General features: G+C 38.2%; 1 protein-coding gene across 1 annotated transcript in view; it reads right to left on the bottom strand.

Annotated features, from left to right (window-relative positions):
- Positions 1 to 1,800: 1,800 nt before the first annotated feature.
- The window catches only part of DYNC1LI2 (dynein cytoplasmic 1 light intermediate chain 2), a 53,228-nt gene continuing 44,106 nt past the window's right edge, over positions 1,801 to 10,922 (bottom strand). Inside the window, exon 13 of the mRNA XM_074203115.1 lies at positions 1,801 to 5,113. Within this exon, the coding sequence (XP_074059216.1) occupies positions 5,010 to 5,113 (104 nt within the window). The 3' untranslated portion in view covers positions 1,801 to 5,009. The remainder of the gene's footprint in view (positions 5,114 to 10,922) is intronic.

Genomic DNA, 10,922 nt, shown 5'->3' with positions numbered 1-10,922 from the left:
GCTATTATGTATTAAGTGTCTGAGGCTAGATTCTAAGTCTTCTTGACTCCAAGGTCAGTGCTCTATCCACTGCACCACTTACCCTCCCAAGGGAGTCTTGAAGGAAACTTAAGGCTTCTAATAGGCAGTGAATAAAGAGACCATTCTAAATAAATGTTATCGAGATGAGAAAGTAAACATTTGTATCCATAGTGATATCTCCTTGGTTCTCTTTGGGGTAACTTGAAATTCTTATTTCATAGGACTGTAATGAATAGTAAAAAAGATAGTATATGCATGTGTTTTTATAAACTTTAAAACCCTATGTAGGGGCTGCTAGATGGCACAGTGGTTAGAGCACTGACCCTGGAGTCAGGAGGACTTACAGTTCAAATCTAGCCTCAGACACTTAATAGCTGTGTGACTTTGGGCAAGTCACTTAACCCCATTGCCCCACAAATGCCAACTCTACGTAGATTTCAACTATTATTAGAAAATGTTTGATATATGTAAAATAGACATCTAAAATAATTGTATTTCAATTAGTTTCTTTTATAATTCTACATACTTTTATTTTAATTATTCTGAAATTTATAAGCTTCACCAGACTCCCAGAGGATAGAACCCAAGAAAAGGTAAAGAATTTCTACTTAAATCCTAAGAACCCCAAGGGGGTAAATTGATCAATCCCTTTGGACTTCATGTTTCTAAGAAACAATAGTCAAGTACCTTCTGTGTGGAGGGTTCTGGATGACGTAGGGGTAGAATACATATATAACGAAGCAGCGCTGAGGTTGGATAAAGGAAAACTGATGTAGAAACTATCATCTGCAACAATGTCGAAGAGGATTGATGAGAGTGAGTTTCTTCTAGATATCTGGAAGTGTAAGGGAGGTACAATACAACAGTTTTAGGGAAGGGAATTATTGAGAGATTACGGATGGCAGCAACAATAGAACATGTCTGTAGAAAATATGGAGGCACCTCGTGGACCAAGAGTCTGAAAATTAGAAGACTACAAGGGACAAGCTATCAGGGGAGATGGGAATGGATAGAGATGAGGACAAGGGGTTTTGAGGGATAGGAGACTTGAAACAAGCTCATCCCCCTCCTCACCCCAGTAAATTAAGAGGCAAGATCTTTTGTTGTGGTGGGAGAGGGGACATAGGGGGAGAGGAGAGTATAGGCAGCTATGGACAGGGTTGTAACAACCATGGGATGTGACCAAGTGGAGAACAAGAGCATGACAGTAACCCATCTGTAGGGGGCCTAGTGAGTCAGCTGGAGGACTCCCTCTGGTTGGCACATAGCAGAATGCAAACAGGACAACAAGAGCAGTGAGATTAAGGTTTGGAAGGGGATGATTGGCTACAAGGAGCAGTTGGTGGATAACTGCAACCAGGATGTCAAATGGAGTAATATATCTAATAGAGAGAACCTGAGAAGGCACTGCTGACTGGTGGTGGTATGGGCACAAGCATCAGGTCATGGGTAAGGCCTTGGAGAAGGCAGCCACGGATATAGTGTATCTTTGGGGGAAGCCAGATTTCTGTGACTGCAGGAAGAAGGAATGGGACAAGATGGATGGAGTGTGAGAATTAAATTTAGCCCACAATAGGGAAACAGTTGTGGATGTGAAGTCTGTGTGCCCAAACTTCTAAGACAAAAATTCCTCATTTTTAAAATAAGAGACCAGACTAGATGATCTTGTGGATCTAACAACCTCACTGATCTGGTTCAGGTATGGGTAGGATCTCTCTTCAATCATTTCGCTCATCCCAAATTGAATGTGCAAAAAAATAAAATCACAAAACAAAGTCAGCGATCTGGATTCGTGTTTATTGAAGCCAGTAATTAGAGACATCTCCATTTTGCCAGCACTAGAAAGCGAGATTCCACATGACTGCATACTGCACCTGGTTAAAGCCATACAACTGGATTAAGATTTGTGGCTGATAATCTGCCTTTCTAACTGTAGGTTAAAAAAGATTGATGAAACTTAGTGTACAGGACAGTGAATTACAGCGTGTATATTGTTAGAGTCATGATATACAGAGCAGTCACTTCCCACTTAAATTAAATATGACAGTCGAACGGTGGTTTTTAAGATGCCAATCAGAAACAGCGCCAGCTCTAAGTGAAAAATAAACTTGCGCAGCTTGTCTGAGGCATTCTTGTGACGGCCAATTCAAGGCCTTTCTCTATTACTCATTTTCGGCTTTAAACAGGAACAACAGATGTAACAACTGGAATGCGCATGTGTAAATAGTCATAAAGGAGTTTTTAACAATCTACCACACAAGCGTACTCGGCAGAGAAAATAAAGGAAAGGCTGCGTGCTACTTGGCCTTTGGTTCCAATGTTTGGTGACATCCAAAACAGAAAAACAACAGGAACAAAAAATACTTGGCAGCTGCCCAAAGCTGGCTGACTCTGGTAACCACCAAGCACATCAAGCTACTGACAAGTTTCTTCTGACACTAGGAGCACTCACTTGCAACAAAGAACTGGCATAAAACGGTTCCATGAGAAATCTTCTTTTACAAGACTGGGACATTAAGAGCTTTTACTCAATATTTTCATCAATCTTATGACAAATAATGAAGATACATTAGATTGATACAGAAAGTGCTTATCAGTTAAAATGACAAAAAACAAAACAAAACAAAATACCATTGTGCTAATTTTAAAAACCATACTGTGACAAGAATAAACATATGCATGTTCATAATTCCTTTTTGCTGCTAAAGTATTCCATATACTGCTGGGACTGGAAGCAGTGACCCCCTGGGGTAGTCAGAGCCTTTCCAATATTCCCTTGCTCCTAGCACACATCCCTCTGGAGACAAACAAAACCAATCCTCAACCCCACAGTCAGTTCACAAGTGTTTTTATCTAGGCAACTTTGTAACTTGAGGCCACAGTACAATTTTTTTAAATGTTAAAAAAACAAAAAACAAAACATATACTGTATTCCTAACAATATAAATGGCACAAGAAAAAGGCTTTTAAGGTTAACGTTTGTTAAAGACGCAAGTAAATGATCTTAGTTTTTTAGTTAGCAGTGTTGAGACAGTTACAAAATACAATAAAGGTCAGTTTCCTGATGGAACAGGATTTAAAATTATTCCTGGATTCCTATTAGTGGTCAATATAACATAGAAGGTATGAGTAAAAATATATATATATGCATATATATATATATATGTATGTCACATATATATATAAACACACATATACAGATCAGGGATGTTATGCTCAGACATTGTAAAAACTAATAAATTCCTTTCCATAAAAAGTAAACTCAGCATAATTAAAATTGTGGTTTCTCCCCCCTTCAGTTTGACAACAAAAATGTTTTGTCCATGAAACTCATGGTAGTGTTTTTGTATAATGATCCTTATCATCATGAAATTAAAAGTGCCATCTGAAAACTGAAGACATTTTCTATGTCACAAAGATGTTGTGATGGGTGCAGCAAGGTGAAGCAATGCATAGACACTGGCCCTGGAATCAGGAGGACCCGAGTTCAAATCCAGCCTCAGACACTTAAAACTTAGATGTGTGACCCTGGGCAAATCACTTAACCCCACTGCTTCACAAAAAGCAAAAATAAAGAAACAAAAAAAGTAATGTGATGTGATTATGAACTTGAATATTTATATGCACACAAAGACACACACACACACACACACACAGATGTGTGTGTGTGTGTGTGTGTGTGTGTGTGTGTGTGTGTGTGTGTGTTTATTTTATGTTGGGAGACAACTGAAAATCATCTTTCCATGAAAAAAAAAATGCTACGTTTTCAGGAATCACAAAAGAATACAGATACCTCCATTTCCAATGTGCAATATTCACATAGATTCTCCATCTTAAATAGCTGCAGAACAAATGAGTTGGGGGCAAAACCTTTCAAAGAAAACTTCTGAAGGTTTCCACTAACCATAAGGCAGGAATCCAAGCTAGCTTAATAGCCAGAGTGCAATTATTAAAAATCTCTCTAAAATGTTCTGTAGCATAATTCATTATGGGAAATGATATGCCACCCATTACTCTATTAATAGGCCAGCCTGTTGGTATTAAAAAAAATAAAATAAAATAAAATAAAAAAACCAAGGCAGTATCTATTAAAAAATACAATTTAAAATTAAATAATTCCATAATTACTCACTTTAAAGTAAAACCAACCAATGACTGTCTGCATTACAGTGCACATTAAGTCCCAGTACCTTGTAAACCATACCACAACGTGCCAGGTCCTTGGATCTCAGCAAGAAGCAGAAACTTCCCCCCCTGCATCAGGTACACTGAAGGGCAATCCCATATTTGATAACATTTTTTTAAAAACTAAAGACATGATTCATGACAAGAATAATTCCCATGATGTTTAGTGTTTAGGTTAGATTTTTCTCTAATTTATCTTTCACAATGATTATTAGACTCCTACTGAACACACAGGGTTGGTAACACTGACTGTCCTTCTGTCTTCCTCCTTCTTATCCACATTCGGTTTTCCTCCATCAGGTTTCCAATCTCATCCTCTCTCTTTAGGCCTTCTTCGCCATCCTGGACTCTGCTGCCACCTGCACCTTCTTTCCAGGCACAAAGGAATTGGTTAACTCACCAGTGCTTGGACTCTAGCAACTATCTGAAAGTTGGTCCCTCCTTCTGTCCTCGCACGTCACCATTAGCTTTACTTGGATAGAAATTCTGCAGTTGGTTCCTTGGTGTTGCCCACGACAAAGAAAGAGAGCTTCTCCTGCTTCCCACCAAGGCTATCCTATCTGAACTCTAAAGGGTTATCTGAAACAGAGGGATTTTTCTAGGCAAACTTCCTGAATGTGCATTTTACACTTGGACAAACCAAAGAAGTTGGTTGGTTGTATATATGTGATTTTTTTTTTTAAGTTCAATCTCCCCTGCCCCAAGAAAAACTGATAGCATGGGCTGTATCAGAAAAAATCCTGGTCTTGTCAGATCAATATACAGAGTTATTTGGTCATTTACACAGGTATGTTTAAGTACTATCAAGCTTCGTTTTCTGTCGAAGAGTTTGCTGTTACCACGGCATCAGGCTTGCGAGTCATTCGATCCAGCTCTTCTTGAACATTTGTCAAAACAGTCTTTTGTCCTAAAAAGTAGTGAAAATAGAGTTTAAATTACATAACTTTTAAATAACCAATAAGTATAACCTTGGAGAGGAAGGGAAAAAGCTATCATAAAGGAAATTCTCTTATCCTAACAGTGTATGGGATGCTAACAGGGAAGAAATGGAGTCCTAATTCGGCTCTCTCTGAACTCTAACCCCAAGGCACTATTGATTCCTCACTGCCACCAGGGACAGGATATCCATTTTTTAGTTTTTTTTGTTTTTGTTTTTTTTTGCAAGGCAAATGAGGTTAAGTGGCTTGCCCAAGGCCACACAGCTAGGTAATTATTAAGTGTCTGAGACAGTATTTGAACCCAGGTACTCCTGACTCCAGGGCCGGTGCTTTATCCACTGCGCCACCTAGCCGCCCCAGGATATCCATTTTTTTAAACAAGTTTATTCAACATCCAACTTTTCTGGAGAGCAATTTGGAATTACGCTCAAAGGACAACAAAAATGTACATACCCTTTGATCCAGCAATACCACTACTGGGTCTATACCCTGAAGAGATCATGAAAAAGGGTAAAAAAAAAATCACTTGTACAAAAATATTCACAGGAGCCCTGTTTGTGGTGGCAAAGAATTGGAAATTGAATGTCCATCAATTGGGGAATAGCTGGACAAATTGTGGTATATATACATTATAGAACACTATTGTTCTATTAGAAACCAGGAGGGATGGGAATTCAGGGAAGGCTGGAAGGATTTGCAATGAAGTGATGCTGAGCGAGATGAGCAGCACCAGAAGAACACTGTATACTCTAACAGCAACATGGGGGGGTGCTGATCAGCCTTAATGGACTTGTTCATTCCATCAGTGCAACAATCAGTCACAATTTGGGGCTGTCTGCAATGGAGAATACCATCTGTATACAGAGAAAGAACTGTGGAGTTTAAACAAAGACCAAAGACTATTACCTTTAATTTTTAAAAAGTCCATTATCTTATTATGTAATTTTGCCATCTCTTATACTTTATTTTTTCCCTTAAGGATATGATTTCCCTCTCATCACATTCAACTTAGATTAATGTATACCATGGAAACAATATAAAGATTAACAGACTGCCCTCTGTGGGAGGAGGGAAGCGAGATTAGGGGGAAAATTGTAAAATTCAAAATAAAGAAATTAAAAAAAGAAAAACAAAAAAAGATAAATAAAATATTCCAATAATCTATTAAAAAAAAAGTTTGTCCAAAAACCTTTATCAGTTTTAACCACATGTTGTCATGTCCTTTTTGGACACTGAATACCAATGCCAGCCATGATAACAAATGCTCAGTATTAGGCCAGCTAGTGGGTATAAATGCTGCAATTGCTGTCCTCAAAAAACTTGCAAACCAAAAAGCAGGCTCTGATGTATATACCACTAAGTATGACATAAGACAAAATGCATCTAACAGGATTTCCAAAGTTGGGTGCTATGCCCTCAAGAGGTCCTCCTCAATTAGGCAAACAAAGCATTACAACTGAGGAGAGGAACACAGCTGTCGCACTTGCAGCTGTTTGCAGCCTGCCTTGGATGCTTTCTCCTACCAACTGCTCAGTATGGGGTTGTTTAACCCCCCCCCCTTCTATTTCACCCACATCCTTCCTTCTGCCCATACCCAAGGCACACTGGACAGTTAGCATCTCACAAGCTCCTCACCAGTCATTCCCTGCCCAGCCACATGCATTTAACAACCCTCTACTCCCATACCTCCCGTAGACTCTGTTCCAGGCTCTGCACATCACCTGGTCTCCAGGAGCTGCCCAGGAAGCCCCAGGGAAAGGCACAGTCCCTTCCTACAGAGTGAGGACCCTGTCTGCTAATCTCAAGGAAGAAGCACTCCCCTCAGAAATGTAAAGAAGCTCAGGCTGCAAGGGTGTGCCCAGGTACAGGAATCCTTTCAGGGCCTCATCCACTGGGGAGATGGATGAGACATATGCTCCACAATCTGGGACATGCCAAGAAGAATTTCAGAAGCAGGGAGAGGTTCTCCAAGGGCCCAGAAAGCCAAGTAGGCCCAGGAGTAGAAAATGCTTTTTAGAGAAGCAAACCCCCATCCCCATAAGTCTCATTTCCATTGCTCTCAGGAGAACAAAGGAGACTGATGATGGGCCCAGAAGGAGTTGTACAGAGAAGTGAGTTCTTCTAGAACATGCACAAAAGAGCCAAAAATTGAGGAGAAGTATGGGGAATGGCAGAACAAGTTGTGGTATATGACTTTGACGGAATACTACTTATAGTAGTGCTTAAAAAATGGTAAGCAGGATGGTTTCAAAAAAACCTGAAAAGACCCAGATGAACTGATGCAAAATGAAGTGAGGAAATACAAAAGAACAATGTAGACAGTAACAATAACACTGTACAAAGATCAACTGTGAAAGATCAGGACAATAATCCAAGGTAATTCCAAAGGACCAATAAAGACAAATGCTACCCAGCTCCAGAGAATTATCAACTGAGAGCAGTGAAGCAGAATTTTTTCATTTTCTTTGTTCTTCTGTTTTTTTTTTTTTTTTTAGCAATATGACTTAACAGAAATGTTTTGCATGTAACTTCACATAGAGTAGGGAAGAGGAAAGCTAGGTGGAGAATTCAGAATTCAAAACTTAAAAAATAAAGAATGCTGAAAATAAGTAATTTGGGGGAGAAGAAAAGAACAGATACAAATGGGTGGCAAGATCAGTGGAAACCAGAAGAATCAGTAGAGTTAGCAAGAGGAAGGGATAGCAATTGCCACCAACAAATGTTGGGCTCAAGGAGCCAAGTCTAGAAGTCACTCAGATCTACCTCTAATCTGAAGCCTGTAGGAAAATGAAGGCCATCCTTCTCCAGGAAGATGGCAATTTACTAGCCAAATTTTTATGCAAAACCCTGTGAATAGAACTGAAAAAAGAATATCATAACATAATCCAATAAGGCAATTCTTCCAACTGTGGCTATGGGTCTGGTGAAGTATTTTTTCTTTAGCTATGACAGCATTTAAAAATTAAACATATAAATACCTTGAATTTAAAATATCACTAAGTGTTAAACTAAGATTTTTAAAAAGAATCAAATGATTGTTGTCTTATCCTCTTAAATTTCTATTTTTATAAATGTTCTAGAAGATACAGAATGTATTTGTACAATAGTCCCTATATATAATTTATGTGTATAAATACACCTCTAGTGGGAGCAGGTGTACACTCTTTCATTGCTAAAGGTCATAGGGACAAAAGGACTGATCCAGACAAAGTGCCTGAGAAAAATCTGGAGAGGAAAAAATCACTTTCAGTAGAGAATATGTGGTAGGGGTGAGGGGAGGAGGAGAACACAGTGGAGCCACATGGGGGCTGGAGGAGTTTTGGTGGAAAAGGTGGTAGATGAAAACTGGGCTTTGAGAACTTAAGTGACAAATAAAGAGGGAGTATATTCCAAAGAGAAAGCAGGACAGGATCTGCAAAGAGCTAGGAATCATCAGGATAGAATGAATAGCATATGAAGAACAGTCAGGCTAAATAAGTAGGCCGTAAACAGTCTGTGTAAGGCTGGCCCTTAAATGTCAAATAGTTATTTTATTTCTAAAACAATAAGAAGCAGGGGTGGCTAGGTGGTACAGTGGATAGAGCACCGGCCCTGGAGTCAAGAGTACCTGAGTTCAAATCCGACCTCAAACACTTAATAATTAACCTAGCTGGGGGGCATTGGGCAAGCCACTTAACCCCATTGCCTTGCAAAAAACCTAAAAAAGAAAAAAAAAAAAGAGAAAGAAGCTAATGGGAGCTTTCTGAGCAAAAAAGTTATATGCTCAGAACTGCAGCTCAGGAGTAGCTGAGCAGTGGATGATTTGGAGAAGGGAGAGGGCAGAAGAAGACCAGGGAACATAAACTTGTCCAAGCCTGAGGTGGGGCACCTACTTCTCCCTCCAGTAATATGAGTTTAACATACAACAGACTGCTTCTCTCATTCCCTCAGTCTTGATCTGCTTCCCAGGCCTCTCAAGTTACAATAAATATATGCTATGCAAATGAAGTTAGAAATGCTTCCTACATTTCAGAAGGAAGAAAAAACTGACATTAAACAAAAAAAGACTGTCAGATGAGTGAACTGATATAATGGGACAAAACACTTGCCTCAGCCACATGATCGAGTCCCAGATCACACTCAGTCAATAACTAGCTAAATGATCTTCGCATATCACTTAATATTTTTGCTGTACTACCTCCTCTGTAAAATGGGTGCACTAGAGAATTTCCAAGCTATTTTTCAGTTTTGACATTCATATTTCATATTGTGTGGTTCTATACTTTAATCTTCAAATAGTCTTCAGGATATCAAATAAATAATTCATCAAATCCATCAGATAAAAACCATTATGTCTATAGTATGCTATTTCACAAAAGAATCACTTTTAAATCCCAAAGGTCATTAGCATTAATCAATGATTTTTTTCCTTCAAAAGTGAGATTTTTGGTATTGGATAATGTTTTGAGAAAGGAGTAGCTAGTTATAATTCACAGATCACAATAGAATCTACTGAGGAAGGTGCAATAGTACTATTTTTATGGACAGGGTCAAAAGTAATAAAATAGCAAGCAAGTTTCTAAATAGCTTCTTCTACTTATGCTACACAGAATAAGCCTCTTTCCTTCTTGGGGTCTCAATTTTCTACCCTCCAAAATGAGGTACTCCTTTATAATTTACTATTTGTTGCAAGATTAGAAACAACTAGCCTATTTTAAAGAATTATTTTTAAAAAATAAAAATTATAGAATTATCTTTAACTTTAAACAAAGCAACCTTTTAAAAAAGGCCAAAGAATTCAATAAGCATCTGTTTTCCAACTTAGACTTGTGTGTGAAACATTAGAAGTGGATTTTTTCCAGGAGACATGGTGAAAACATTAAGACAAGACTAGTCTGCTGAATTTCAAATGATTTTTCCAAAGAAAATAGACAGCAATTTCTAAAAAGAAAAAATATTCCTCAAACTTCAAACTAGCCTTTTCTAACCAAAAAGCAAATTAAACTAGATATAAATCTTGAGGTAGTATAATGGACAAAGAGTGCCTGAGCTGGACCCAGGAAACCCAGATTCACATTCTAACTCCAAGACCAATTATCTGTGTGACCTTTGGCAAGTCACTTTCTGTCTGTGCCTCAAGTTCTTCATCTGTAAAATGAAAACAAGATGATTTTAAAAGTCCTTTCTAGGTCTATACCCTGAGGACTTTGAAAGCATCTTTAAAACCTTAAAATTTTGCAGTAATATGAGCATCATTATTATTTAAAATGAAAAGAAAAAATGATTACGTATTCAAAAAAGTATTCAAGATTATATGAATCTGTTGTGCACAACTTTCTCATAAGTTGTTGCTTTAAAGAAGTAACAAAAGAACTTGTTTTCCTCATTATATTCTTTTCAAACCGTTTCTGTCTACAAACACCTAGAGGTGTTATTCTATTCCCCTAGTGAGAATAAATTTTTCAAAAAAATAGATTTCCAGAGATGATTCCACCAATTCAGTAGCTGCTGAGACAATGTAGTCTTTGTTAAAAAAAAAAAGCACCTCAACTAACCCAACAGGTTTATTCTTGAGAAGTTAATGTAAATAGAATTTTTAGCAATTTGAATGCTCTTTCAAATGGCCCCAGGTTAGATGCACTGCAATTGTAGTGAAGAGGAAGCTGAGTTATGAATCCAGTGGACCAAGATTCACAGTTCAAAATTCAAACTGCCATTTAATAGATATGTGGAAAGTCACTTCTCTGGGGACCTTGTTTTCTGCACTGAAGTAGTTGTAATAGATTAACTCTAAGGTTT

This window comes from Macrotis lagotis, chromosome 1 (assembly GCF_037893015.1).
Source record: "Macrotis lagotis isolate mMagLag1 chromosome 1, bilby.v1.9.chrom.fasta, whole genome shotgun sequence".
Classification (NCBI taxonomy): domain Eukaryota; kingdom Metazoa; phylum Chordata; class Mammalia; order Peramelemorphia; family Peramelidae; genus Macrotis; species Macrotis lagotis.
Note: the sequence above shows the minus strand (reverse complement) of the source record. Positions and strands in the feature narration are given on the sequence as shown.